General features: G+C 52.6%; 10 protein-coding genes and 1 non-coding gene across 11 annotated transcripts; 7 read left to right on the top strand and 4 right to left on the bottom strand.

Annotated features, from left to right (window-relative positions):
* The first annotated feature begins 378 nt into the window (after positions 1–378).
* On the top strand, positions 379–480 carry BKA78DRAFT_t157. The gene has a single exon. It is a non-coding gene; the product is annotated as a tRNA-Pro (tRNA).
* Positions 481–1,452: 972 nt separating this feature from the next.
* Positions 1,453–1,695, top strand: BKA78DRAFT_323819 (uncharacterized protein; the record flags this gene model as incomplete). The annotated part of the gene is made up of 1 exon (XM_066889228.1): positions 1,453–1,695. Exon 1 carries the CDS (start codon positions 1,472–1,474, stop codon positions 1,691–1,693), a length of 222 nt encoding a protein of 73 aa, XP_066740604.1. The 5' UTR covers positions 1,453–1,471.
* Positions 1,696–3,373: 1,678 nt separating this feature from the next.
* On the top strand, positions 3,374–4,432 carry BKA78DRAFT_323822 (uncharacterized protein). Its single transcript, XM_066889229.1, has one exon. The coding sequence runs from the start codon at positions 3,455–3,457 to the stop codon at positions 4,139–4,141; it is 687 nt and encodes a 228-aa protein (XP_066740605.1). The 5' UTR covers positions 3,374–3,454; the 3' UTR covers positions 4,142–4,432.
* A 571-nt stretch (positions 4,433–5,003) lies between these two features.
* BKA78DRAFT_32786 (uncharacterized protein) lies at positions 5,004–6,004 on the top strand. Its single transcript, XM_066889558.1, has one exon. The coding sequence runs from the start codon at positions 5,280–5,282 to the stop codon at positions 5,817–5,819; it is 540 nt and encodes a 179-aa protein (XP_066740606.1). The 5' UTR covers positions 5,004–5,279; the 3' UTR covers positions 5,820–6,004.
* Positions 6,005–9,087: 3,083 nt separating this feature from the next.
* Positions 9,088–10,252, bottom strand: BKA78DRAFT_32819 (uncharacterized protein). Its single transcript, XM_066889578.1, has 2 exons — positions 9,764–10,252; positions 9,088–9,693 (listed from the first exon to the last, which is right to left on the bottom strand). The coding sequence occupies exons 1-2, from the start codon at positions 9,852–9,854 to the stop codon at positions 9,173–9,175; spliced, it is 612 nt and encodes a 203-aa protein (XP_066740607.1). The 5' UTR covers positions 9,855–10,252; the 3' UTR covers positions 9,088–9,172.
* A 1,037-nt stretch (positions 10,253–11,289) lies between these two features.
* Positions 11,290–11,994, top strand: BKA78DRAFT_32846 (uncharacterized protein). Its single transcript, XM_066889594.1, has 3 exons — positions 11,290–11,436; positions 11,499–11,612; positions 11,675–11,994. The coding sequence occupies exons 1-3, from the start codon at positions 11,340–11,342 to the stop codon at positions 11,752–11,754; spliced, it is 291 nt and encodes a 96-aa protein (XP_066740608.1). The 5' UTR covers positions 11,290–11,339; the 3' UTR covers positions 11,755–11,994.
* BKA78DRAFT_287814 (uncharacterized protein) lies at positions 11,973–17,400 on the bottom strand. Its single transcript, XM_066885734.1, has 2 exons — positions 17,027–17,400; positions 11,973–16,966 (listed from the first exon to the last, which is right to left on the bottom strand). Exons 1-2 carry the CDS (start codon positions 17,262–17,264, stop codon positions 12,189–12,191), a joined length of 5,016 nt encoding a protein of 1,671 aa, XP_066740609.1. The 5' UTR covers positions 17,265–17,400; the 3' UTR covers positions 11,973–12,188.
* Positions 17,401–17,507: 107 nt separating this feature from the next.
* BKA78DRAFT_32859 (pre-mRNA-splicing factor SLU7) lies at positions 17,508–19,119 on the top strand. Its single transcript, XM_066889609.1, has one exon. It carries the CDS (start codon positions 17,533–17,535, stop codon positions 18,982–18,984), a length of 1,452 nt encoding a protein of 483 aa, XP_066740610.1. The 5' UTR covers positions 17,508–17,532; the 3' UTR covers positions 18,985–19,119.
* A 424-nt stretch (positions 19,120–19,543) lies between these two features.
* On the top strand, positions 19,544–21,021 carry BKA78DRAFT_32871 (uncharacterized protein). The gene is made up of 3 exons (XM_066889615.1): positions 19,544–20,614; positions 20,680–20,941; positions 21,003–21,021. Exons 1-2 carry the CDS (start codon positions 19,643–19,645, stop codon positions 20,938–20,940), a joined length of 1,233 nt encoding a protein of 410 aa, XP_066740611.1. The 5' UTR covers positions 19,544–19,642; the 3' UTR covers position 20,941; positions 21,003–21,021.
* Positions 21,022–23,924: 2,903 nt separating this feature from the next.
* On the bottom strand, positions 23,925–24,309 carry BKA78DRAFT_356124 (uncharacterized protein; the record flags this gene model as incomplete). Its single annotated transcript, XM_066892017.1, has 2 exons — positions 23,925–24,166; positions 24,216–24,309. 2 exons carry the CDS (start codon positions 24,307–24,309, stop codon positions 23,925–23,927), a joined length of 336 nt encoding a protein of 111 aa, XP_066740612.1.
* A 988-nt stretch (positions 24,310–25,297) lies between these two features.
* Positions 25,298–26,439, bottom strand: BKA78DRAFT_298975 (uncharacterized protein; the record flags this gene model as incomplete). Its single annotated transcript, XM_066886995.1, has 2 exons — positions 25,298–25,600; positions 25,663–26,439. The coding sequence occupies 2 exons, from the start codon at positions 26,437–26,439 to the stop codon at positions 25,298–25,300; spliced, it is 1,080 nt and encodes a 359-aa protein (XP_066740613.1).
* Positions 26,440–27,800: the final 1,361 nt, after the last annotated feature.

The raw sequence follows: 27,800 nt of genomic DNA on the forward strand, positions 1-27,800 counted from the left end.
GGAATTTTCAGTCCGTGGTTTCGTCAGCGCGCTGAATATCTGCGGACTCCGATGATAAACTTGCGCAATCATTTTGTCCCATTTCAACTGCAATCATGCTGGAGACGTCTTGAAAGTCTCTCATGAGACTCGATGAGCACATATACAAGCCACAAGTCCCATGGGCTTCGAACTTTTTTGATAGGGCAGTTTTTTTGGAAAGTGTGATGGTCGTTCCCGTGTTCTGATTGGTCCGGCTGCCCGGTCCTTCTTCTAAGTCCAGCCCGAGCGCACCCACAACGCAAAATGCAGTATATAGTGCAACAAAGTTTCTCTGTCCTCCAACAAGTTGATCCAAGCTCCTGGATCAACAACAAGGGCTTCTCAACCTGTTCAACTGGCTCAATGGTCTAGTGGTATGATTGTCGCTTCGGGTTCTCCGCATGTCCTGCAGACATGCCTGTATGTGACAGGCCCCGGGTTCGAATCCCGGTTGAGCCCCTTCTCTTTTGCTTTTGTCACTTTGGAGCACGGGGGAGGCGAGGGTGTTGTTTTGGGGTCTGGAGAAGCTAAGAAGTGGGAAACGTGATTTTTTATGGTAAAAAGTAGTTTTAGGTGCTCGAAAGACACGGTGGATGCGCGGTCGAGCCATATCTCTTTTGTCCTTTTGCTTTTCAGGTCTGGGAAGGGTGCAGGTGATGTTTTGGGAGTCAAGTGATGAGAAAAGGGTCAGTGAAGGACAAGAAGAGACAGGATGGAAAAACTCAATATTCGACAGTATGCAAGTGTATCTTGCCACCCAGAATGCTTGAAATACACACAGGCTGCCTCGTGAAGCATTCTTTGCACGATTTGTTGTCGGGCGATGTTTGATTCTGAATGTTGGGGTGCCATGTGTGTGGGGCGGACGGGCCCGACCACGCGAACCACGCGAGCCACGCGACACCACGCGATGAACAATCTCGACAGGCAGTCGCTTCTGTGATCGCACTGTGGAAGCCGCAAAGAATGCAGAGAAAAACCGGATTCTAGTGGAGGTAGGAACGATCCATCGCGTTCTGTCAACGACACATCGGCAACGATCGTCGCGCGGCAAAGAACCACGACGACGACAGGCGACGCATCTCGAAAGCACCAGACTGGCAAGCAGCTTTCCCGCCAAACGACTTCCCAAAGATGCGACAGACTCTGTGACCGATGAACTTTGTCTCGCTCGAAGCGTTAGCTGGCATGGCGGACGAGTTGCGACCGCTGCATCGCGAGTATCTACCATGATGGCTGTTGGAAGAAATGCCGATAGGCTTTGATTGGAGACAGCATACTTGATTCCACCTGTGTGCCCTCTCAAGAGTCCTCAAAGATGGTTGGTGGTCGCTGCAACAAATGGTGCCTACACAGTAAGTCGCCAGGGAGTTGCCAACTCCAAGGCAGAGCAGGGATGCTTGAATGCTCCCTATGCATACACATCTTGACTTTGCAATTGGATTGGTCAATGTTTGCACGCAAATTTTGGTCTCAAATCTTGGAATTGGCAATTGTTGTGGCGCATCGTGCCCCTTCCTGGGAGCATGCGGAGACCCCGAAGCGACAATCATACCCCTTGTTGGCCGACCAGATTCCCAGGTACGTCGACCCAAGTTTTTGGATGCAAATCCTTGGACCGAATTGCTCCGTCAAATTTGTGCGCCACAGCTTAAGTTGCCAAACCAAGTAGCCGCTGATCACTCCGTGTAGCCGTCTCAGCCGCAACTGTTGTCTTCAAACTGGCAACGAATCTGGCGACAATCGCATCGCGCTATAAGACGCTCCTTGCAACCCACTATATGCGAGTTGGACGTCGGCCGCCGCAACCGAACCAGGGTTTTTGTCTTATACGACGCGCGTAAAAACGATGACGAGGGCTACGAATGCTTCTTGAACTCACCGAAAGATTGCAAAAATTTGGGGCCTCCTGAGGTTGCGGTTGCCTGCGCAAAGGAAGGCGGCTCTTGCGCTGTGCTGCTGTTTCTTCGGTGTGAAGGCGCAGAACCAAGTCGCTCTTTCCCTCTTTCCCTTTTTCTGCTGAGACCAAATCAACTTTCACTTTGAACGCTGCCCGCATTTGCCCACTTTCACAAAGCTCATGTAAAGACGCACGAATGCTCCCGGTGTGCACGGCTATAAAGCAACTTGCTACTCTCTGCCTCCCTCTCTCCACAACAATTCATCCCTTGCCTTACAACACCCATAAAGCGCCTCAGAATCATTGCTTCGCGGCAACCGTTTCAAAATGCCTCCCACTGTACGCAGTCCTTCAAATTACCGAGACTCACGCTGACTTTCGATAGCCCGAGAGCGACACTACTAGCAACAGCGCCTTCTCAGTTCTGGAAATCGATGGAGAGCTCGACAATGTCATCTATGGCCTCCAAAAGTTGAGACTTGAGGAGAAGGTAAGTACACAATTTACAAGGTACTATGCTTTCAACCACAATTAATGCAAAAATCACAGATCAATGCAACCAAACTCCGCGCTCGAATTGAAAGACTTGAGCGCAAGCTCATAAAGGCCAACAAAAACAACAGCGGAGAGAACCAGAAGTGAGTCGTGGCTCAGCAAATGGTTTCGTCGATTGGCGAGAAAATGAAGGAGGAACGCGAGGCGTCACCCAGCGCTGTCCAGCGAGCACACCCCAAAAAGGCTGAAGGCCACAACCCCCCTCCCTTCAAATTAAGAAGGTCCACCTTGCGGAACAAAGACAAAAGCTTTTCTTGCAATCTACTTTGCGTCAGTTCCCATGCTGCTGCAAGTTGGGTTCGGGTGGACTGCATTACCCATCTCTGCCTGCTCGCAAATGCTTTGAAGATTAGCCCCGGCTTTGTGGTTCCCAGGGATCCCGTCACGATTTGGCCTCTGCTGCAATTCACAAGAGGCGATCGGACCACTCTCCTTCGAATGGCTGCCGATGAGTCAACGGAGTAAGAATTCCTGGTCGCATTTACTATTCCACCGTGGGTCGCAAAACAAATGGCGAGTTCAAGCCAGCGCGGGGTGTGCTTGAATGCTCCCTGTACCTATCCTTCCACAAGCTCAAACGTCCAAGTCTTTCAGGCGCAAGGTATTTGATCACTCCCTGTATATACGTATTTTGATTTTCAACTTAAAGTCCGAGAACGCAACTACAAAGATTCGAGCACTCCACCCTGGTTGCCATTCCTCTCGCAACCTTCTGTGCCACATCGACTGAGAATAAGGTTCCAGCACCCGGGGCTGCAGTTAAGTCGGAGGGCTTTGAGACACACGATTCGCAGCTACAAAACACGCTCCAGCCATTCGACCAAGTTCAAAAGTAGTGGGATCCACATTGCGGATTTTCTGCAACCTACTTTGCAGAAACATCAAGAACATCAAGGCCTTTTCAAGAAAGAGTACGATGCCTACAAATGGCATGACCTTTGCCCAAATGGCCTCACGGGCGGCGGAGTGTTTTACGCAATGCAGAGCTCCCTGCAACAGCAGATCATTGCTGGTGATATTGAGATGTGGAAGACCTGCGTCTCTCTTCGAGACGACGAAGACTACCGGCTCCTATGGGTCCCCTCTCCCTTGATGGACCAAAGCAATGAGAAGACTTGTCAGTTCGGCTCCTCCCCCCATCTCATGGGTAAGAAAATGCATCGTTGCATGATCCACGCCGCCGTACCGGTCAGTGGATCCGCGAGTCTCGAAACCTTCGGACAAGTCGATGAATGGCTGGAAATTTGGGAATCGGGATGGTCGAGCTTGCCCAAGAGTACTCAAGACGCACACTGTGTGCTTGAAAATTTTGCCTCGGCGCAGAGGATCCGCCCTCAGTCGGTCCAGATCGGCACAGGAACAGTAGTGTTCCTGAAATCAAGCTCGCCTTGGACACTGATCGGAGAAGATGGCCCAGTCGCGCGGGTCGCGTACATCGCCCAGAGCGAAGTCGATGAGAGAAAAGGAACTATCGGCCGCCGTTCCCTCGCAGAAATTGCCATGCATCGGACACCGCCAGTCCATGGTGTTGCGCAGGACGCGAACATCGGATTTTTCAACCTCTTGACAATCAAACTGGCGTTTGCTTCGCCAGTCGCCCAGAAAGTCATGGGACTACGCTCCTGGAATGATAGCAGTGTTTTCAGGAGTTTCCTTGGAATTTGACGAGGACCAGGCTGCTTGGGAAAGCCATGTGCGAGAGACGCGGGGAATCCAGGACCGTATCATCGAAGAGGCCGTTAAAATATTCATCTACTACGTTTGAAGTTGCCAAAATGCTTAATTGGGTAGGTAAATTACTTTCACCTCCGCCTGATTCACACCCGTTTTCACATCTTTAAATGTGAATATACGAATGCTCCTGGCGCGCACGACCTTTTATATTTGCGACTCTGAAACCTTCTCTCTCCACCAACACCACCATCAACCACTCATCCAGAGCCAACCAAGACCCTATCACAAATCCTCTCCCTTCATCATCACCAACATATTTCTTGTGAGTTGCTCCTCTAGCTGATCAAACCTCATGCTCATCTCAATCAGCCCTCCGATGTCCCAGTCTCCACGTCCTCCGCGGGCCCAGATGATGCCGTCCACCTCATGGCCATCGTCAATGCAATTTCCAAATTGCGTGCCCAAATCGAAGAGCGGGTAAGCGCAAGTTTAACTGGGCGGGAACAGCTTTGACTGACACGTTCATTGCAGACTGGCACCCTTGCTGAAATCCGAGCCGACATGGGCAAGGTCGAGCTCCAGATGAAGAAGGCGAGGGAGTCACTTGAAGCAAAGGCGAAGACAGACAACATGGCCAGCGAAGTTCAGACCAGCAGCTATGGCGCCTTGCTTGCCAAAGAGCGGGAACGCCCGCATTGTGAATGGCGCTTCATCTTCGATCCCCGGCCTCTCCCTCCTGTACGGTGGTTTTGGCGGAACCACCGTACCGACCTCCACCATCTCCTTCTCCTCCACTCCCACCACCACCGCACCTCGCCCGTGGCACATCCCTCCACCACCACCCGCCGGCGCGCCCATCAACCGGTTCTCTCCCTTCGGCTCAGCTCCGGTCACCTTCTGCGCGGCCGAATGACTGAGCCCGTTTTTTATGGTCGAACCGGGCGTCTCCGCCGGGATTGTGGACAAGAAATAAGCGACTCCATTGGCATGGGAAAGTGGGGATATTCGACAACGAGAATCTGGAGCCACAGTAGGCGAGGACAACCCCTCCTCTCAGGCCATCGGCTACACACATGCCGCCATCCATCAGGAAAAAAGCCGGCTCGCTGGCCTACACGCAGCTGGCTGAATGTTGGCCATTTGGTTGCAACGAGGGCTCCATCAACGGCCTACCGGCGAGGGCACACTCATAAAGCAGAACAGGGTCTTCTTTTGGGCCCGCCTTTCCGACGCCTACGTCCTGGCGGGCGAATATAGTTATCAATTCTACAAGGAGGCCTGGCGCGCCGGCCGAATTCCTAAGAAAAAGAAGCAGTACGTGGAGGAGGTCCACCCTTGGGCCGTGCCAATCGCCAAAGGGGGCACCCTTTTCACTGCCGTCCCCCAGGAGGAGCTGCCCATCCCGGACACCATGATCCCGGATGAGAACGTTTTCATGTTTGAGGAGTCGGCGCACCCGTCGACGTACACGGTGGAAGTTAGGGCTCACCTTTGGCGGACCAACAGGCGGGAGCTCGTCATTGAGTACGCCAATCTGCTCATTCGAGACGCAGATGGAATGTGGATTATGGCAATGACCGATCTGCTGGCCACCGTAAGCACTGAAAACGTGGCGGAAGAGAACAAGGCTCAGCTTCACGTTGTCGCACCTTCAGACGCAAGCGCTTGAATGCTCCCTGTGACTACCTATGAAGAGAAAAACTCTCTCTGTGTTGAAGGCATTGAGCGCTTGAACACTCCACGTCTCTACGTATTTTGACTTGGCGATAGAGATTCTCGGATTAGCAATTTCGTTCATCACCACTGTGGAGCAGTCACGGACAAACAGGCAAATGTAAACATTTCGACTCAAAAGATGCTTTCTTTTTACAGGTGCCTAAGTTACTTTCACTTTCACATTTTTACTTGTGAAGATACGAATGCTCCTGATGTGCATGCCTTTCATATCTTGTGACTCCTCTCCTTCTCCAATCCACGCCACTCGACTGCTTTCCAATCCACCTTGGCTTACCAAACCTGTTCGAAGCCGGACAGGCCCTGGATCACTCGTCATATCCCCCCATAATCAACGCCACTCGATCCATCATACCCACCACCATGTCTCCACCTGTTGGTTCATCCTCTGATTGGTCAGATTCATGCTCACCTCGCACAGTTCCTCAACACCATCTCCTATCCCGCTGCGGACCCCGAGGAGATCGTCGACCTGACCTCTATCGTCAATGCGATTGCGAAGTTGCGCATCGACGTTGAGAACCAGGTAAGTGCAAAAACCAGGGGACCGATGATGACAGTTGAACTGACGGAATGGTGGTAGACGCGTACCCTCGCCGAGATTCGCACAGATATGGATATTGTCGAGATCAACATGAAGAAGGCTAGGAGCATCCTCGAGGCAAAGGCGAACAAGTACGAGACCGAAAAAACAGAGTGAGCGACCGAATGGCCCCGCCCTTAGGACATTCTAGAGCGGGGCGTATTCACGGACGTCGTCAACAAGAAAAAATTACTGCTTCAGATGGAAGATGGCAAAACCAAATTGGAAATTTGGAGGGGAACATTCTGGAGGAGCCAGGGATAGATGGACAGACAAAAGTACCACAGACTCAAAAGGAGACTTTCTTCCTCTACCAAATCTTTGAATGTAAAGTGATTATGAATGCAGGCTACTCTTCCACTTCCACTTCACAATGTTCCAACACACGGGCGGTTCTGGTGCGCGCCTACAAAATATCTTGAACCCCAACATCTCTCTCCCCAACAGTCCATTTTTACCACAATCAAAAATCAGAAATCGGACAAACATATAGCACAGAGCCCCTTAAAACCCTCAAATCAAAGCACCTCACACAATCACTGGTAAAATGTCTCAAATAGTAAGTCCCTCATGGAGTTGTCCAGACCTCACCCTAACCTCCACCAGCCCAAAACAAAGCAGACCTCCACTGAGCGCACCGAGGACGTCGTAGATCTTGCGAAGATTATTGCGGCCATCGAAAAGTCAATCGAAAACATTCGTGAGCAGGAGGTCAATCAAAAAATACCAATGACTAAAACACCCATCTAAAATAACCACCAGAAGAAGTCCCTTGACGAGATCCGCGCTAAGATTGATGCCATGGAGTGCAAGCTCAAGCAGGCGCTTCTTGAGGAGAAGGTCACGCAGATGGACAAGGCCAACAAGGAAAAGAAATGAGATATTTGCGAGCAGCTGTTGCGATTGGGTGCCAGCATTCAGGGGTGAAAATCGAAAGTAATTGCGGGTATGGAGGAACAAAAGTTGGTGATAATGGCCTTGAAGAACAACCGAAGCGGTCGAGAGTGACTCATGAAGATGGCATCGGCAAGTAGAGGTCACATACCCAGAATGGAGAAGGTTCCCAACTCACAACTTCTTGCTGTTTCAAGCCGTGGTTTTGAATGCTCCCTGTAAGCGCGCTTTGTGAGATTGAAATTTGCCATTTATCTACAGTCATTGTGCGCCACTCTTTCTCCCAAGCATCGAAAGCTATTGGCAGACTTCAGCGAGACCAGGCTGGAATGCATGGGGCCTGACTTGACCGGCGGACGCACCATCGGAGAGCGAACAGACGAGTTGAGACATGTCCCCAGGCAGTGCTTGGGAAGCAGTGAACGATTGGCTGGTTCCTTTGCATCGAGGCTGCGGTTGAGGCTGTGGTAGCGTTGGTAGGACAAAACATCTGGGTTGCACGACGGCGGCCTGGCTGCTTGATCGAGCAGATGGGTGGGTGCGATTGCCGTTCCTTGGACAAATAGCGACTCGAGAGTTGCATATGGGGCCGTGCCGGTCAGAGTTGAGCTTTTTGGTCGCATTTGAGTCACTGTCTAGTAGCTCAAGGGGAACAGTGCTGCTTGCCTTGTTGCAACAGCAAAACCTGCGAAGCTACTAGATGGCATTCGTGAAGAATCTATGTTATGTCAGAATACTCTGCGGATTTAAGGAGCATTCAGGTGAAGATCCCAAAAGACATGGAGACAAAAGAAAGGGTCTCAAGGGTGCGTGGAGCGATGCATGTTGGCGCTCTCCCCTTCCAACGCAGCAACAACGCGCAGCAAACATGAGGTAGAAAAGGGGGACTCAGCACAACCAACGACTTCTCACCTGCCAATCCACCAAACCACATGCTGTAGGCTGTCGGGAAACCCGATGCACACCTGCCTTACCTTTAGCAATTTCCATCAAAGCCCGAAAGAAAAGACGCAAGTGCCAGTAATTTTCGCAGCCACGAAGCAGCCAATGCAGAGCCGTTGACTCCATGTCATGCCGACCGGCGAGCACGAACAGCAGCAACGCCCAACATCACAAGCTCCATGGTGTCTGGGTACCTGCCCAATCGATATCGTTGACAGGCACCTCTGTATCGCGAACACTGTGATTCGCTGCCTCCCCGCCCCGCGCTTGCCCAATGAGACAAGTCGCACTCCCTTTAGGTTTCTTTCAACCCCAACGCTACCGCACCCACACCGACATCTGACTGATATTGGCCCCAAACACAAGCGGAGAAGTGAATGAAGAAAGGCGGTAGCCGATGCTCATGCTCACAGGCTTAGGCTCATCTCAGCTGTGTCCATGCCAGCGCTCCATTATTCGTGCACAAACAAAATGGGGGCGTTGCGGGACGGGAAGGCTGGCTTATTCTGATTCTGCGGTGAGCGAGCGAGTCGTTGCGAGAGCAAGTTGGCGAGTGAGGCGTGCGAGCTGCTGAGGTACTGCTACCAGCGCAGTGATGTCGGGGGCTGCTGACGCAGACGGACAGGGCAGCCCAGGGGAGCGCATCAGCGTAGCAGGCGTGGCGCTCGCTGCCGACGCACCGCCGCAACACATGCGACATATGCAACGGGGTGCAGGGTAAGATAATTAGGGTAGGGCTGAGCCCGCCCACGTAGGACACACCGCAGCCTTTGTTCGTTGGACGAGAGGACCTGAAACGGGCAGATGGCGGATGTGCGGATGGTGGATGGGGCCGCGAGTGTCTGTCTGGTGTTCGAAGAGGAGTGTAGTCAGTGTATATATACTGACTGGAGCTTTGTCCCTGAGTTGTTTTTCTCCATCAGCCGACGTCGTGCAACATTTCTTCTCTTACTCTGACAAGGGAATTCGATCAACCCATAAATCGACCAAGCCTCTTCTCTTTCCAAAGACTTGAACAAAAACAACTCCTCCAAATGCTCTTCCGCTACCTTGCGCACCAAGAATCGCACTACGCCTACGCCAACTCCTGCATTCATCCACATGCCGCAGTCGCCGAGACCATGTCCGTGTCTGTGCCGCAGCCGCAGCTTGAGCAGCAAAGGGCAGATGAAAAGCAGGACGACAACAAAGCCAAAGAGATGTTGGCAGCTGATTCCACGACCACCGCTGCCACCGGAGCCTCCGATTTGAACAAGGCTGGACAAGATGCCGAAAGGAAACCGGAAGCGGCAGTGGAAGCACCAGCGAGAGTATTTGGACCGCAGGTGAAGGGAGCAGAAACGGCAACGAGGGGTAAAAGAAGCCAGAAGCGCGGGCTTTCGGGACGGGCCTTGGATGTGGACTTGGTCAATTCGGGTATGTGGATTGGAAAGGGGAAAGTGGTTCGTTTTGACTGACACTGTTTCCCTTTGTAGCCGCCAGACGTCTGAATGCCCATCGCGTTGGAGCGTAGCTAAAAGCGCAGGCGAGAAGTGGTGGAAAGACTCCCATGGGAAGGATTTCTTCAGTTCGGTGGAAAGCAACGAAGGACGGAGAAGACTGCGGCCTTGAGGCCTTCCGGAATCGCTTCACGTGTTATGTCTTGGTGACTTGGTCGGTCGCAAATAACTTCCTCGGGCAGATGAAAGTAATCAAAAAATGCTGAAATACGAGGGGCGAACAGAAAAGGAATCTATATAGCGGAGAGCAGAGTCAATGATAAGTTCCAGCAACAATCCCATCGCAAAGATTGATCGTATGTCCGAGGTCGTTAAGCTCGCTGTTCGGTGTCTGGTTGTTGAGCTGGTTGACTGGCCCTCGTGTAGCAAGATCAGATAACGCCTGGACAACAGGGAGCTCCCAAGCATCCCTGCTCTGCTTTGGGGATTGAAGTTTCTTTCGCGGCCCACTGTGCCTGTGCATGTTCGGTTAAGCATCTGATAAGGGGAGTTGACCTCAGTCTGGACATAGCTACCTTCGGCTTTCCCAAATCGGGCTGACTATCAACCTCGTTCAAATCGTACGGAGCAAAGGCTCCGTTTCTTTTGCAGAGACTGAGACAGAGGGTTGCATGAGAAATGCCAACTCAGGGCCGGGTACTCGAATGCTCCCTGTTGTGTTCTCAGACTTGGTCGTTTGGGGAGTTGACCTCCTTCAACCAAATTTCAAAGCCAAGACATGTGCATACAAGGAGTGATCAAACACCTTGCTCCCCAAAGACTTAGACCTTTCGTCAAAGGATAGCTACAGAGAGCATTCGAGCACCCCGCACCACCTTGGAGTTGCCACCTATTTTGCGACCCACTATGCTGGCAGTAGCCAAGGTGCCACCAACGGGAGGAACGCCTTGCCAGACTAGGTATGTGCGCACGCGGGCATTTGCCCATCTTGTCGGTCCGTAGTTCTCTGACGGCGTGCTGTGTGGGTCCTGGGCGCGCAGCGACTCGCTGGATGAGCAAAGAGCGCCTGTACGGTAGTCCTAGCAATCCGGAGGTCTGTCCGGCAGCCTGGAGTGAAGGTGTAGAGACCTCCATGTCTAAGTCCTGCTTTGTATGTTGAAGAGTGATGTGTCAGAAAGGCCTGTCGAAGAGCATATTTGGGCAATGACATTGGTCTCGTTCCATCCAGCTTCAAAGCAGCTGTGCCTCGTCCAGTTTCCAGCAGATCTTGAGTAGCAGAGGCTCCTTGTCACCTCCGGATGAAGCCCAAAACGTCGTCCATCAGACGCAGGTTCGCTTGCACACCGCGATGCGCCTCCTATCTGGCATCTTTCTAGTTCCACGACCAGACATGATCCTCATTCACTTCCCCACGACCGATTTCGGAGAATCTTGAAATGATTTGGGGCTCCGTGCGTAGTTCAATCGTGAGTGCAGGTCGGGTCCGGCGTGAAAGGTATAAAGACCATTCCAGTGTCAGGTCAAGTTGAAGGACAACAGCATCCTTCGTTTACTCTCCAACAAAGCATCCACCGCCAGAACTCCTCCACTTGTGAAAATGCAGTTCAAGTTCACTCTTGTCTCCCTCTTTGCCGCGTTGGCCATTGCGGCCCCTAGTCTTGACGGTCTTGACAAGAGGTGCACCGCCAACTACAGTGAGTTCAAATATTCTCTCATCTTCAGACCTGATCGATAGTACTAATCTCTTTGCTTGTAGAGGTCTGCTCTTCGGCCAGCGACTGCTGCAGCGGCGTTTGCGAGGGTCAGATGGAAGTCGGCACCGTGTGCAAGCCGGCGTCGGCCAAGGTCAAGAGGTGCACCGCCAACTACAGTGAGTTCAAATATGCTCCCATCTTCAGACCTGATCGATAGTACTAATCTCTTTGCTTGTAGAGGTCTGCTCTTCGGCCAGCGACTGCTGCAGCGGCAAGTGCGAGGGTCAGATGGAAGTCGGCACCGTGTGCAAGCCGTAGGCCAAGGCCAAGAGGTGCACCGCTAACGGCGGTGAGTACAAACATCTTTGGTTTGATATGCGATGCTGAGATTGATTCCTTGGAGTTATCTGCTCCTCGGCGAGTGACTGCTGTAGCGGCTAATGCGGGGCCCAGATGGAGGTCGGCTACGTGTGCCAGGTCTAAATTGGAAAGGTCAGCAGCAATCGTTGGATTAGCAAAGCGTTCCAGGCGGAGACTTTTGGAGACTTTTGAAATTCATGTAAAGCAACCTCTCTGAGGAAGCTTGGATATCTGTTAAAAACACAAATTAAGGGAGCTGAACGCTCCCTAGCCATTCTTTGCAACGAACAGCCGCCCAAAACCAAGGGTATATTCGTGACCTATTCAAACACCCAAATGTAAGCATTAATGACAATGATACCAACTTGCTTCTCACCAGACTCGAGTTCCAATCACCAATCCAAGCCACCTCCCTCCATCTCCATAAACCTATCGACCTGCTCCTCCAACGCTCTAATGACGCTCCCTAGACCGGCCCTCATAGCCCGACCCCTTGCGCCCTCGCGGACACGGCTATAAAACACCGGGCAATCGCGAGACGCGCAGCGGACCTCTTCGCCAAAAGGCAACCCTGCGCAGCTGCGACAGACGGTGTCAATATCCGCAATGCGTTGTTCAGCGGCAGCGAGGCGCGCGCGCAGGGTGGTAAGAGACAGGTGTGGAGAGGAAGCACACGAGACGCAGAGCGGGATCACGGGGTCTTTAGGAAGTGGGGAGCGACAGAGGAGACAGGAGGACGATTTCATGTAATTTTCCAGCGTCTTCTTGGATGGGCCCGGCGGCGCGACTTCGACGCCGCCAGCTTGTGCCGCGGCAGCAGCGGCCGTGACGCTACGGATGCGTTGGATTTTGGGCATTTCATCCCACCATGCACGCACGTTGGCGCCGACGAGGTTGAATATGCGTTCGAGCGGCGGGATCAAGTTCTTGGTGATGTAATACTCCGCGTCCAGCTCAAGCTGGTCGTCCTCAAGAAGCTTCTCAGGGGCGACGCAGCGGTCAATCAAACGCGCCCCCGGAGCCCCTGTGACCACGACATATGGGACGCGCTCACCATACTGCGGCTCGGCCCGATGGTCTGCGAGCATTCGGCGCGTGGCGATGAGGGCGCCTGCAGGGCCCACGCCGCGCTCGCTGTAAGTTCCAAGTTTGACCTCGCGGGCAAAAACAAAGTCTTGAATGGAGACGCGACCGGCTTGGATTTTGGCACACTGCCGCTGGAAATAGCTCTTGACTTGCGACAGATCTGCAGAGCGAAACAGGGTCTTGAGTGCCTTCTCCTCAATCTTTTGCTCAGCAGGCGTACCGTCGCGCCGAACTGTCTCGATGCCTTTGGCGTCGAATTCGGGTTCCTTTTGGCTGCGTGTCTCGTACTTATAGCCCACATAGCGCTTCTTTGCCAATAGTACGCACGGGTGGTAGACCTTTTCAAACTTGAGCTTCACTGGCCGTGGGTTGCGCGACGTCACGGCGGCGGCGATTTCCTCGCCAATGGTAAATGCTTCTTCGCGCGTCCGCCCCTTGAGATGCACAAAAAGCGAGTCTGTATCGCCGTAGACTACTTCAGCACCCCATCGCGGCTCACTGTGAATCAAGGCAATGGCTTTTTCTAGTGTCTCACGCCCCGTTTGCACAATACTGTCTGCAATCTCAGAGCATGGCATGCGCCCAGAGAAGCTGGCAGATGTGTAGCCGTATGTGACGTTGGCAATCAGCTTAAGAGCAAGCTGTCGGTTGTTCAGGAGCTGCTGCAGCGTCTTGTCATCCTTGTCGACCTTCATCCCACTCTTGACCATGACTCTTGTTTCGAGAATTTCGCCCAGCATCTTTGCAAGTAGCGATTTTCGCATCTCCGGCTTCACATACATGATGCCGTTTGGTGCAATGTTGACGTGGTCCTTTACCAGCTCAAGCAGGCGCGGCTCTCGTTTGAAGTCTGTGAATCCCATCTTGTTGGTGCCGCGCCAGCTGACGATTCGTCCCAGGCATGTCGAATAGCAATAGTTATACGCAATCATGACGCTCGGATACAAGCTCTGAAAGTCCAGCACCAAAACGGGCGAATTGTAAAAGGCGCTCTGCGGCTCCATGACCAAAGGCAGACACTCGAGTGCATTCTGCTGGCCAACTTGCTTCCGACTAGGCGACGGCAGGATGAAATTTTCAGGCTTTGCGATCCGGAACATAAGCGACTCGACCTTGAATTGTGACCCACGGCTGAAGACGGAGAAGAAGTCTACTCCAAGGAGCCGTGCCTGTTCAGAGGTCCTGGGGATCAATTCGTTGGCGTCAAGAATGTCCAAGTTGAGTTGCGTCCGCGAAAGGAAGTAGTCGAGCATCTTGGCCAGGTCGCGCGGCTTCTCCGAAGTGTACCAACGCGTCAAATCCTGGTGTTCGTAGTGCGGTATGCGTCGATGGAGGAGATGGAACACGACATTTTCCATGGTATACTGCAGCAGGTTGAACTCGCTCCGCATAGCCCGCCAAACATTAATCATGTGCCGGCCAGTGACGCGAATGGTCGACGTGTGTGTGAAACCCCAACGGTCAGCTTCTTTCCCAAACCGGCCATGTGAATGAGATATGGTACGAGCAATCTCGTCGCACAAGTCATACTCGAACTTGAGGCGTGCCCGCTCCATCAGGTAGCCCCAAGAAGAGTTGTGGACTTCGTAGCCGGTGAGGATGTCAGGGTCGTAGTTTCGCACAATGTCAACCACTCGATTGATCAGATCTAATTCCTCTTCTTCATAGTCGACTTGAACGTTGACTTGGCGCGCAATCCTGGCAGCAATACCATCCTGGCTAGACAAGGCGATGATGCCAACTCGGGGCCCGTCGATTTCATCAACATCGGCCTGAATGCTCCAAAAGACGCACGAAATCTGGTCTTCAGCAGGATCTGGTAACAAGTGGCCTCGGCTGTTGATATGTACCTCAAGGCTCATGATACTCATGTACTGAGTTTCGTGTTGGACAGAGGTCGACTTCTGGCGCTGAGAGTACTTGAAGCCGTGCATGTTCTTTTGCGTTGGACCTTCGACCTGGGAGATGTTGCCTTTTTGTTTTGTACCCAGGTTGCGGCGATGATTGTCACTCGCCCCTCCAGCCTCAGAAACTGGCACTGGTTTGTCATCTTCGTTTATAAGCCATTGCTCTACCTCTTCAAAGGACGGGGGAGCAGCAGCAATTTCCCAGTGGAGCAAGGAACATTGTCTTTGGCGTTGCTCGTGCCTAGCGTCTTCTTTTGTCCTGTCAATGACAACTCCGGGTTTGTCACCAAAATTGGCTGGATCATTACCCGTGGGATCGAATGGAGGTAGAAACGGAACGGTAGTGCTCTCAAGCTTGAACTCTCGTCCAGCATACTCTCGAGGCCTCTCTGGAACATCTTTCTCATCGCTGTAGTATGCATCTTGATACACTACAGGTGGTCGGCCATGGTCAAGCATGGTTGCGCTTACTTCGTCTGCAGCTGGTGGCAATTGCCCGTAGCAGAGGATTTTCGAATCCGTAGATTGATAGAAGGATTCTGGTAGCTGAAAGGCTAGTTCGCGCGCTTGTGATGAAACGACAGGACTTCCAGAAAAAGTCCTGCTTGACCCAAGGTGGCTCCATGGAGTTGCAGGAGACTCTTTAGCGTTAGAATCATCCTGGCGTTTCGCTGGGGTGTGGGGTGACTTTTGCGAATTTGACCATCCACTTCTCTGACTCAGGCGAAGGGCAGTGTCACTATCATTTGGGTTCTTGACCACTGGAAACGACAGTGTATTGGCCCCGTTCACTCCGTGTGCCTTGATGCTGTTCTGGGAAGATTGGCTGAGTGGGGTTTCCTGGCTCGGGCGCTTGTGCATGGTATTTCTAGCGGGTGCCGATTCCTCATTGTCTTCAAAAGCAACGCGCTTCGAGAAGTTGTCTTTGGCTCGGGACGACTTGGAAGATGAGGCACTTTGCATGGCGTGTTCGCCATTTTGGAGGCTGTCAACGTCATCGTGGGCCAGTTTTGCCCTCTTCTTCGGCCGCTGGAGATGTGGCGACAACCTTCTCTGCTGCTCGTCGATTTCGTGCAGTATATCCTCGTTGAAGCTCCCAAATTCACCATCGTCCTCGTGCCATTCTTCGCTTGGATCTTCTGCATCAGGGAGGTGGGGTAGCTCTTGGTCCTCCTCGGAGTCATACGCGCTGTCGCCGTCCTGCAAGCCAGATAGGCTATCGTCAAATGTCGGCAAAAGGTCATCCAACAGCTCATACGGAATGGGATTCTGCGTTGCTTGATATTCTTCCAACTTTTTGGGATACAAATCCTCAACGCTTTCCATGGCAGTACGGACATTGGGTTCCCCTGTCGCGTTTTTGAGAAAGCCGTCAAACGAGATTTTCCTGTCTCTATCCTTGGTCTTTTCCTGCTCTACTAATCTCATCATCGTCTCTCTGAATTCTTCCTCGTGTATCCAACCACCTTTGCTGGTATCCCGTGGATCGGCTGTCATGCTAACAAGGACTTCCGGAGGAAAGGGACTGCTTGATGGATCCGTCAGACCCATTCTACGCTTTCTTCTTTTGGTCTCATCCTTCCACAGCCCTGCCATCGAATGTACGAGTTTCTCGTCAGGGGATAGGTAGCTGAACCGTTCCATGAAATCATGATGCTGGGGTCTCTCTCTGATTTCTTTGCGATTCAAGATGTCCTGTACACAGACATCGATCTCGATTGCACAGTGACTCTGGCGAGAAAACTCATCATCTGGCAAGATGTGGATTGACGGTATAGACCGATCATGCCACCTGTGTGTTGTCTGGCTCAAGCTTTCCCACTCCGGCACGGGAGCGCGAAACCTCAGTTTGGCGCAGTCAATGTATCCGCATCCAAACAAGTTGTAGTCGCACATCCACTGGGCAAGGTACTGGAGGTGGCTCTCATGTGGCTGCATTACTTTGGCGAGGATATTGCCTTGTTGTAGCAATTCGGCCAGTCGGGTCATATGTAAGGGGTTGAGCAGGTAGACCTTGAGGTAATATTTATAGCCAACGTGATATCCGAAGAAAGGCACTCCTTTGACCAAAGAAATGTGCGCCACGAAAAGCGCTTTGCCGTCGTAGGCGTTGCGCCGGTATGATACAGCAAGGGCATGATCGATGGAGATGCGGAGGGAGTTCACGTACGCGTCGACTAGCAAAGCACTTTGTCAGTCTCTGCATGCGTTGCGACGGCAAATAAATCAATGCGCACCTTCGTCCGGCTCCAGGCTGCCATCATAGTCCAAGTAGAGGTAGGGAAGCGCGCCATGAATGTGCGCGCATACCTTTTGCCCGGTCTCGGTGGCTCCAAAGACGCGTATGACAGGGACTTGAAAGGCATGCTCTCTTTGCGACGGTATTCCAAGGCCGCGATGAAGCTGCGGGTCGAATTTCGTGGTAGTGGCCTGGTAGTGATCGACGCAATTGAGACGAAAGCGGAAGACGTCCATCAAGGCCAGGCCCGATTGAGTTTCTGTCTGTCAAAGGTTGTTGGAACTACCAGCATCATGCGATCAGGCTTTGCGGAAGTTTGGCGAGTAATCAGCGGAGGGTGGCGAGAAATCGGCGGACGCGTTTGGTGTTGTTGGTTTGGAAGCCTGACGGCCTTGACGCGGATCATCAACGCGAGTCGTAAACGCACGGACCACCTCGACTTCTACCTCTCGCCGCAACGAACCTCCGTCATCCAACAACATCATCACCCCAATCCAGCCCACCATGCCGCCCGCACAACCTCGCAAGCCCGCCGAACCGGCAAAGAATGAGCGCAACGAGTACATTCCAAGTTTCATTGCGAAAAAGCCATTCTACATCACCGACGAAGCCGAAGACTCCTCCGCCTCTGCAAACGACTACCTCGAGCATCAGCGTCTCCACAAGACTTCGTTAGCCACAGACTCGAAATGGTATGATCGCGGAAAGAAGGCAGGTCCAGCCGCCACCAAATATCGCAAAGGCGCATGCGAGAACTGTGGTTCTATGAGCCACAAGACCAAGGAGTGTCTCAGCCGGCCCCGAAAAGCAGGCGCACGCTGGACTGGGAAGAACATCGAGGCGGATGAGGTCGTGCAAAACGTGTCGCTGGGATGGGATGCGAAGCGAGATCGTTGGAATGGATATGATCCTCAAGAATACATGAAAGTCGTAGAGGAACATAGGGAGATTGAAGAAATGAAGAAGAAGCTCAAAGGCGGGGAAGATGAGAAGCCAGATGATGAAGAGGAGGGAGACGGCGACGAGGACGCCAAGTACGAGGCTGAGGCCGACATGGGGAGAAAACAACCCACGAGCACGAGGAATCTCCGAATTAGAGAAGACACTGCAAAGTACCTCATCAGCCTCGACCTGAACTCGGCCGAGTACAACCCAAAAACTAGGACAATGATGGACGGCGGAGTGAGCGCAGACAAGACGGCGCAACTGGTGGCCGAGGAAGGCTTCATGCGAGCATCAGGCGACGCGGCTGAATTTGAAAAGGCCCAGAAGTTGGCGTGGGAGTCTCAACAACGTGGAGATAAGAACAAGGTCCACCTCCAGGCCAACCCGACATCGGGCGAATACTTCCGCAAGAAGGAGGCGGAGGAGGCCGAGCAAAAGCGTCAAGCAAAGAAGAAGGAACTGTTGGCAAAGTATGGTGGCCAGGAGCACCTTCAAGACAACCCAATCAAGGCCGCTGCTGTGCTGGAGAACGAGCGATATGTCGAATACGACTCCAAAGGTCGCATTAAAGGAGCCCCAGTCACCAAGGCGAAATCCAAGTACCCTGAGGACATCCTCATCAACAACCACACATCGGTATGGGGAAGCTGGTGGTCAAATTTTCAATGGGGCTACGCATGTTGTCACTCGACTGTCAAGAACAGCTACTGCACTGGCGAAGAAGGCAAAAAGGCTTTTGAAGAGGCGGAGAAGATGCGGACTGGCGTAGACGAGGATGAAGAAGTATCCAAAGACGAGGCGTGGAAGGAAGAAAAGGCACTTGAAAAGCATGTCCCCAATGCTGTGGGCAGTGATGACAAGCGCAGGGGCACAGATGATAGAAACAGAAAGCGCCCATTTGAAGAGATGCGGGATGGAATTACAGAAGAAGAGATGGAAGAGTATCGGCGAAAGAAAGTTCAAGCCGAAGATCCCATGGCGAAGCTGCTGGGCAAAGACGAGTTGCTTTGAGCCGAATCGCCCTATGCATCAAGCGATTACGATCTGGCGTTGCGGCTGCAGCGGATGCTTACAACTGCTGCCGACTATTGGCAGCCCTGGAACAGAGCTTGAGTCAAAGAGTAGACGGTCACCAAATTCGAATACCCATTGCTGGAACGTTCGGAACGTAATTGCCAATCGGTGCGGCGCAGTTGATGCCAGCTGCTCGATGGTTCCAGCGTCCCCAAGACTCGGTTCGCATTTCTACAGCGGGACAAAGCTCCCTCTTGCTGATCAGCATTAGATAATCACAGAAAACATGCCGCAACATGCCGTCAGGTTGCAACGGCTCTTGGTTACTAGTTCAGGCACAGATGTACACCACGTGGACAGGAAACTGCGAGTCAGACGGAACCCTGATTTCTTCATTTCCCCGCACTGGCTCGACAGGGTCCCCGCCGCACACATCAGGCTTGACGGTTCCTCCATCCAACGGGGCGTTGGTCCAGAAAGAGGCTCCCCGCATCATCCTCCGTCATACCCCGCTTAGATTATTCGTGGGGCCAGGATGGTCGAGGAGGCAATACACTCGTCTTTTAATCCTCATCATCCCCAATTTGCCGCCATGGTGGGCGTATGTGATTTTCGTTTGCTGCTGACCAAGTGATCAAGGGACGAGGAATTCATCATGGCCGACGTCGATCACCACCCCGCCTCAGAAGGCTCGGTTGACCCTGCACAAGCGCAAGGCGCGCAAATCCCTATCCAGAGCTTCGCGCTTCCTATTTTCCCTCCGGAGGCGCAGGGGTTGAAGGCTCTGACTCTGACTTCGGACATCAAACTTGACGAGTACACCAAGGAAATCGAGTCTTTCAAGCCGATTCCTGCGCTTCCCCAAGGGATTGAAAGCCTCACCCTCGAGCTCTTCAGCCTGGGATATCCAGCAGGCTTTCTGAGCGCTCTGGCCGACGCCCTGCCGCACGTCAAAAGCTTCGACGCCTACAGCCAGTTGCTATGCGGCATCACAACAGAAGCCCAAGAAGATGCGCTCGCCTTCTTCGACAAACTCAAAGAACTCAAGGCCATTCACCTACTCGATGTCTTTGCACGGCCCGGCTTTTTCCAGTCCGTAGGCGAGAAACTGACGGCACGGCCACGCGAGTCGCAACTCATGTTTCTGCAATTCAACTACACGTTCCGGCACGAAGACGAGGACTTCTTGCGGCGCATCCCCGCGACGGAGCTTCCGACCTTCATCAACAAGAATCTGGTCATGTGCAGCTTCAACATTGCGGCGCCCGAAGTCACCGACGACCCAGATGACCCGACCAACTTTTCCGAGGAGGGTGAAGAATTCAAGGCCAAGGTGGAGGGCGTCTCTGCGTTCCACAAGAGCTCGGCACACTCGCTCGTTGATGCATTGACGGGAGAGAATGCGCCAGAGGGGTTGCGAGCGCTGAATACCACACTGTACACTTTTACGCTGGACGATTTGGAGAAGGTGTTGCGCAAACACAAGGACTTGCTCATGATCAGCGCGACGGTCGAGGTGGAGCCAACCGAAGCGTGCAAGTCGCGGCTGATGGAGGCGTTCAAGGTGTGTCCGGAGCTCGAGCGAGTCGAGATTGTAGGGAACCCGACGCTCGAGTTTAGCATGGCGGTAAGCTTCCAAAAACCTGTACCCATCTTTCCAAATGTGCTTGGCTCACAGAATCTACTTTCTAGGTCATGAATCCCCGGCGCAAGACGCTCCACTCGACCTTCCCCTCGGCTTCAGATATGCGCGACCTTGAGAAGACTTGCCCCAAGCTGTCGCACTTTTCCGCCAATATCCTGCGCACTGTGTCGACCGGCCAGGTCGAGTGGAACAAGGAGGGGGATGAGTGGACTGGTGGCGTCACAGTGCCTGAGCAGCCCAATCAGGGCCTCGATGACGAAGTGCCGCAGGCGTTGCGGCAGCATTATGAGGAGGCGCCGCCGGTATAAGGTGATGCGTGTTCCTCTGTAAAGTGAACCGGACGGCTTGTGTTGATGAAAAGCTGTTGTAGATGGTAGGGAAGGGTGGTTGAATGTGTTTTTATGGTGTTTATGCAGAGCGGAGAAGCCACGCTGGTGGAAGAAGGATGGGAATGGGATGGACGCTTTGTGATTTACATATCCATATTCCCAAATTGCGTACAAAAGCACCATTTAAGTTTCTTAGCATTTGTTTCAACTCTTGTACACCGCGCTGGTCCGGGCAACTTCCATCCCAAGGCATCTAAGTGGTTGAGGTAGACTGTACGGAGCCAGGGAGTCATCAAGCCCCTGGCACCAAGGGTGAGGAAAGCGTTTGAACGGAAGTTTTGCAGATGGTGACTTCACAAATACCAGGTTGAGTAGTCTTTCTTCGTTTCTCTAATATACCATCCCCTGAAATCGAAACCTCACGGAAAATACATCCTTTCGCCAGATTCCAACACCTGTGGGCGAAGTTGCGACCCTCGTCCCGACTTAGCCAGCAACCTCCGACTTCATGCATGCAATTTGCACTTTGCTGGTCTACCCAGGTTTGAAGTTACACTCTGCAGTATATACCTAATTAGGCAATCTAGCAACTTCAAACGTGGACGAATATTTTAACGCACGCTGCAGTGTATACCCAATGAGGCACTCCAGCAACTTCAAAGGTAGACGAATATTTTAACGCACTCGATGAATAATTTAGCGCACTGCAGTAAGATTTTAGCGCACTGGCGGCGGTCTGGCAATTTGAAAGCTGATGTCTCGCTCCGGTGTATGAATGCTTCTTAAATGTGTCTGTACTTGCAACCGACATGCCCAATCAGGCGATGGGTGATTTTGGCAACTTCGAACGTAGATGAATACTTTGACCGAATACTTTGACCGAGTATTTTGAGCCTTTCGATTGGATACTTTGAACGCTCAACACCAATGTCCGAATACTTTGAACACTTCGAACGAATACTTTGAACGAGTAACCTTGAACGCTTTGAACAAATACTTTGAACACTTATAAGTCTATGACCGAACACCCAGAACGAATAATTTAGCGCATTGTACGAATATTTTGGCGCAACGCAGACGCATACTTTGACGCACTGCACTTTACCATCATGTTTGCTGAAAACTCATTGTTGTCTCAATGTCTCCAGTGAGTTCAGTCGATGGAACATAGCTGGCATGAATGGACTGAGCTGCTTCATTCAAAAACTCGCAAACTTCTTTGATGCTTTGACCCAGAACATGTTGATTTGCACGACACTCCTCAGCGGAGGGAAGAAAGATGCCACCGTAAGGAAAAATATTGCCCGAGAGATAGAAGAGTACAAAGAGAAAAGATCTCAAGAAGGGAATCAGGAGGTAGAAGGCTGACACTGCGCAGCCTCTACTTAGACTCAGAGTGTTCCAGTTGAGCCCACTAGATATCCGTCGGCAAGGGAATGAACTGAGCGGTCTGGACTCTTTTGCAGGCCTTATCATACTTAAACACCTTGTCCTTCGCAAAGACCGGGGCCGGATCGATGAGAGACTATCGGCGCTTCGCCTTTGCTGTGCTCTTGTGGCAAAGAATGCACACTTTACCATACTTTTTCGCATGGTCTCACCAGAAGGCGCTCTCTGCAAACTTGCGCGGGCAGGAGTTACACTTTCGCCCGTGGTCCACAATCAATATGCGACGGAGCTAGAGGTTAGGTGCTCATGCTCTTTATTCCGAGTACTGGTGCAGCATTTGGGTTCGTGAAAATAGGAGGGGGTGAGGTCTAGTAGCAAAAGTTGTAGCGCATATAGGAGCTTGACTAAGAGAAACTAAAAAAGTCGAAGCGGCCGCAGAGCAGTAGAATGTTTCCATATTACAAGGTACATAGACAGGGAGCTCTTAAGCACCTTGCGCATTTGATATTGGAATTTATCAAGTCCTTCGCGTAGAGTCGCAGGGAGCAGTCGTAGCTACGCGTGTCATGACTTTGCTACCAGGCCTCAAAGGGCGAGTTCATTAAAAATCCTGATTCACACGTTCGCTAGTAGAAAACTACATAGAGAAATCTCAACCATTTTCTGTCGAATTGTTCTTTTCTTTCCCTTCTTCTCACTCCGATTTCACGAACTTGTCTTCATTACCACACTTCTCAGATTCCTGTTGTTTTTCCCTCTGAAAATAAGACTCAGACATGTCGTCGTCCTCTTGCGCTTCGAAGACTCCTTGTGACAAGGGGCTGACGGAAGGCGTCTTGCCACGCTCTTTGCATTGTGGTGAGAATTTCCATGATTCGAAGTATCCTGTGCCTGAACGAGGGGGCTCCGAACAAATTTTCCCCAGGTATCATCCTCTTCAGAGTGCCCCAACTCGGATTTATCCATCTCGTCGATCAGACTCTCGGCTCCTCCCTCTCCTTATCCTCCTTTTCCCTGCGCTCCTCCTCCTTCTCATTCTTACGTACCAGCCCACCCTCACAAATAAAGGAAAAAAGAAAAAACAGAGGACAAGAGGGCCAGACTATCCCAAACACCATCTACCACCCCCCACCCCCCAAAACACCCCCATCTCCACCACCAACCCCGCCAACCACGCCGTCACCAGCTCCACGAGGGCGACCAGACTGAGCGCGACCTCCAGGCTGAGCGCAAGCCCCTCCTGGATCCGCCAGCCGCCGCCAGGGGCGCGGCCGCGGCCAGCCAGGGCGAAGCACATCCCGAGTTCTACTGACGATTTGGATCCCTCGTCACTGCTCACTGTTGCTCTCGCGTCGAATGGAACCTCATCCAGCCAGCCTGAAATTCTTTGAAATTGCAATACTGATGCACTGGTAGGTTGGGAGCAGTGTGGCGTCGGAGACTCCGTCCAAGACTTCTTTGGGCGCTTGTTTTTTCCGGATGGGGGACTGTTGGGAGTCACGAAACGCTTCATCTTTTTTTTTTCCAGTGCGGGCCTCGTGGATGGCGTGCAGTGAAGGCGAGGCGGTGCCCCTTTATAGGGAGGCGCACCCCGAAAATTTTCCCATGGCAACAGGCCCACCCACAGCACACACCGTGGCCCCGAGGACCCAGACGATGTACTTCGTCTCCTTGGACTTCTTCGGGAAGCTGGAGGCTGACGAGGACTCCAGAAGATGCTGCAGATCTCTGTTGGATCCAATTTGCGTGTGCGACTCTTGTGTTTTCCATGACTTGCCGTCCACTGGTGCCGTGTACGCCTGCACAATCATCTGGTCTGTTCCGGTTATTAGTATCGTGTGTTGGTGCAGGACCAAACCACTTACAATGCTGTCGTGTCTCCTCAATAGAACCCTCATAATGTAGTGCTACGTGTAAGTGGAGCAAGTCTTGAGCCTGCAATGCGTTAATGGTGAACATGAAAGCCGAAATGGGATCATACCGAGCAAATAAGCAGCCAGTCTCATCATGGTAGAAGTTTGCGCCCAAATGTTAAAGTACTAGCAGCTGTTAGTGAGAGCTTATAGCTGGCCGATGGACAAACAATACGTTAATCAGGTCCGCAAACTCTTTCTAGAGTTGCAGGTCGGCTTCATTCCTCTCCCCCCCATAGAGCGATGATAGCGTTCTTGAAGGTCGGGCCAATCCATAGCTGGCAACAGCTCAGACGGGTCGAGGTGCTCTGGGAGCATTCAAACACCTCTAACCTCCTTGGAGTGGTTTCCGCGTAGCAGATGCACCGTTCACGATTGATGTGCGACGGGGCTGGGAGCCGGGTCTCTGTGCCTTTTGTTCCAAGGACTGGCGCAGCATTCGGGTCCGTGAAAATGGGAGGTAGGGCGAGCTTGGGTCTTTGATCATCGGGCAGACGGACCCAGTTTGAACGCCCCCCCCCCCCCCCCCCCCCCCCCCCCTTTTTTTTTTTTTTTTTTTTTCTTAGCTCGCTTGGTCCAGTCATCTCGGAGGGCTTGAGGGATTCCCGCCTCCTCCATCTCCTCAACAGCATCAACGATCATGTGGAGGGTCTTTCGGTTCAAGGACTGGATTGAGTAGAACTTGGGGTCCTTGCGCCGCTCTGCATCGTACTCCTTCTGTTTGGCCTTGACATACTTGGCGCGCTCTTCTGGGTCCAGGGAGATAGTTCTCGGCTAAAGGGACCGAGTAATTGGCGGCGTTCCACTCAAGCTTGACATCGTACCAGGGGCAAAGCTCACGGAGAGTCTATCTCATGGAACCTAAATCATATGGGAAGAGGATCTTGAGCATGACCATGGAAAACTCTTCAAAGAGGAGCAGTGCCAGACGCATGTCGTACTGCACAAATGCAACGGGTATAACATGGTCCCGCTTGAGCTTGAAAAAGCACTTGCCGAATCAGGAAAAAAGAAGTCGTTCAAAGCGCTGCCAATCATGGCGTCAGGCCGAGCACTCGGTGAGCTGGGGAGTGCATGTCCTTGGCTCGAGAGGGTCGTCGAGGAGGTGATGAAGACGAGGTCGAGGGACGGCCTTGGTGGATGTGCTCGAGGATGCGGTAGGAAATCCAGCGGTCTACGCCTGAAGCGGACCCGGGGTAGAGATGGCGCTCGTTGTCAGATGGATTCTTGATCTGCAGGGCGTAGCAGGGAGTAGCGAAGCAGCAAAGATGACGAGAGGACCAGCGTGACGAGATCGGAAATGCAACGAGAGCAGGGACCGTGAAGGCGGCAGAGGCCTGTGTTCGTCAACGGTCAGCAAACCAAACACAACAAATGAGATGGCAAGGAGTCATCATACCCACGCTGCGAGAGAGAGATGGTCGTGGTCCGCAGCCGACAACGGACGTCCAAGGAGCATTCGGGTGCCATACTTCGCGCGCTCTTCTGTAAGGGCCTTTGGAATACGGTAATTTCCGGCTAAAGGGATCGAACGATTTGTAGGACCCCATTCGAGCTGAACATCATACCAGGGGCAGAGCTCACGGAGAGTCTGTCTCGTGGAACCTGCTTTGTCCGAGAAGAAGGTCTTTAGCATGACCATGGAGAATCCCTCGAACAAGAGCAGAGCAAGACGCATGACAACCAGCTCTTCTTGGTCGCCCTTTTTCAGGGCGGGATAGATGCCTGTAACCCGAGGAGTGCAGGTCCTTGGCTTGAGAGGGTCGTCGAGGAGGCGGTTGAGAAATGAAGTTGAAGGATGCACCTGGTGGACGTGCTCAAAGATCCGGTAGGAAATCCAGCGATCAACTCCAGAGGCGGATCCTGGGTAGAGATGGCGCTCGTTGTCGGATGGATTCCTGATCTGCAGGGCGTAGCAACCAAGCCGGTCCACATCGGTGGCGGGTGGGAGGGTACTTAGTGCATCCCAGGAGGGGGTTTGGTCGCCATTCATGATGTCCTTGAACTCCGGAACGGCAATCTCCTCGAGCTGCTCGGCCCAGAAACTCGCGTCGTGCTTCTGGAGGAAATGGAAGCTCTCTACGTAAAAATGCTTGGAGTCCATGCCCAAGCGTGTGGAGACGTAGCAGCCCAAGCGTTGACGCCACAGAGGGCAGGAAGGGGTGGTGGAATACATGAGGGTGGGACAGCGAGGCGAATTCGTGGTAGGGCGATGCGAATTGGTGGCAGAGCGAGGCCAATCGGTGGGTCTGCGAGGCCAATTGATGGGTCTGCGAGGAGCCACGAAGCAGGATGGGTGACGAGAGGACGCAGCGTCAATTCAACGAGACCGGAGAGCGTGAGGAGACGAAGGGGTGAGGCGAATGGGTGGTAGGGCGGGGCCAGTTGATGGGTCTGCGAGGCCAATTGGTGGGATAGCGAGGAGCAACGAAGCAGGACAAATGACGAGAGGACCGGCGTGATGCCAACTCCAATTCGACGAGACCGGAGACCGTGGAGGCGACAAGTGAGTGAGTGAGGGCGACGCGTCAGAGTGGAAGCCACCTCAACCCGGCAGAGGCCTGTATTCGTCGACGGTCAGCAAACCAAACAGACGAGATGACAAGGAGTCCTCATACCCGCGCTGCAAGAGAGATAGTCATGGTTTCGCAGCCGACGACGGACGTCCAAGGAGCATTCGGATGCTGCAGGCAAAGAGTGTTAGGCGGAGTTGTCTGGTCAAAGGAGACGCAGAGCAGAAGAGAGAGGGAGAGCGTGGCGGAGGGAGGAGGAAGGAGCGAGTCGCACGCCGCACCCTCCCCCAAGTTGAGCGGGCAGTGGCCTTCATCCATCCTCGACCGAGCCAGATATCGTAGTTCCGCCCGCGATTGGATTCTTACCTGGGTAGGTACCTGCAGGAGCACAGGTACGCTGCAAGTCCACAACCTGGGCCATGCTGCAATGGGATTGCTGTCAGTGCGCTAAATTATTCAAAAAGTGCGCTAAATTATTCGACGACGACGTTTGAAGTTGCAAAGAAGTCTAATTGGGTATGTGAGAACACTGCAACTTCGAACGTGGGGAGCCGAGGAAGGCCAACTAATCCAGAACTCGATTGCGAGAGACGACAGGGTTGTCGAAGGAAACAAGAGGGAAGAGAATTGAAAGCTACCGCGGACGGCAGCAGCGTTCCGAGTGCGGAAGTTGCAATTCTTCTCAGGAAGCCAGCCATCCAAGCTGCTGGGTACACGTACAATTTCCCAATGTTGACGAGAACGCGTGATTCTGGGCCAAGTCAATCGAGGAAGACCACCTGGAGACACGAAGCAGACCAATTGCGAAGGACAAAAGTCATTCCTCATGTGAGCCACGCTATCTAGGTAGCTAGCCCTAGACAACCCCAAGAAGACCACAAGCCCGAGACGCCTACTACAGAAGCCCCATAAACTTTCAGAATAAAGAAAGAGAACAAAAGGGGTATTTAGTCAAGTATGATGGTACTTTTTGAGGAAACAACGGAAAAAGAAAAGAACCCCAGATCCAAATGCCGTAAATGTC

The sequence above is a fragment of the Phyllosticta capitalensis genome, assembly GCF_038381095.1.
Source record: "Phyllosticta capitalensis strain CBS 128856 chromosome Unknown BKA78scaffold_10, whole genome shotgun sequence".
Taxonomy (NCBI): Eukaryota; Fungi; Ascomycota; class Dothideomycetes; order Botryosphaeriales; family Phyllostictaceae; genus Phyllosticta; species Phyllosticta capitalensis.

Coding starts and splice junctions, on each gene's coding strand:
- BKA78DRAFT_323822 (XM_066889229.1), top strand. CDS start 3,455: ATGCAGAGCTCCCTGCAACAGCAGATCATTGCTGGTGATATTGAGATG.
- BKA78DRAFT_32786 (XM_066889558.1), top strand. CDS start 5,280: ATGTTGGCCATTTGGTTGCAACGAGGGCTCCATCAACGGCCTACCGGC.
- BKA78DRAFT_32819 (XM_066889578.1), bottom strand. CDS start 9,854: ATGGGAGTCTTTCCACCACTTCTCGCCTGCGCTTTTAGCTACGCTCCA. Junction 9,694..9,763: donor GGCGGCTACAAAGGGAAACA/GTGTCAGTCAAA, acceptor TCCACATCCAAG/GCCCGTCCCGAAAGCCCGCG.
- BKA78DRAFT_32846 (XM_066889594.1), top strand. CDS start 11,340: ATGCAGTTCAAGTTCACTCTTGTCTCCCTCTTTGCCGCGTTGGCCATT. Junction 11,437..11,498: donor GAGGTGCACCGCCAACTACA/GTGAGTTCAAAT, acceptor CTTTGCTTGTAG/AGGTCTGCTCTTCGGCCAGC. Junction 11,613..11,674: donor GAGGTGCACCGCCAACTACA/GTGAGTTCAAAT, acceptor CTTTGCTTGTAG/AGGTCTGCTCTTCGGCCAGC.
- BKA78DRAFT_287814 (XM_066885734.1), bottom strand. CDS start 17,264: ATGGACGTCTTCCGCTTTCGTCTCAATTGCGTCGATCACTACCAGGCC. Junction 16,967..17,026: donor CAGCCTGGAGCCGGACGAAG/GTGCGCATTGAT, acceptor GTGCTTTGCTAG/TCGACGCGTACGTGAACTCC.
- BKA78DRAFT_32859 (XM_066889609.1), top strand. CDS start 17,533: ATGCCGCCCGCACAACCTCGCAAGCCCGCCGAACCGGCAAAGAATGAG.
- BKA78DRAFT_32871 (XM_066889615.1), top strand. CDS start 19,643: ATGGCCGACGTCGATCACCACCCCGCCTCAGAAGGCTCGGTTGACCCT. Junction 20,615..20,679: donor CGCTCGAGTTTAGCATGGCG/GTAAGCTTCCAA, acceptor TCTACTTTCTAG/GTCATGAATCCCCGGCGCAA.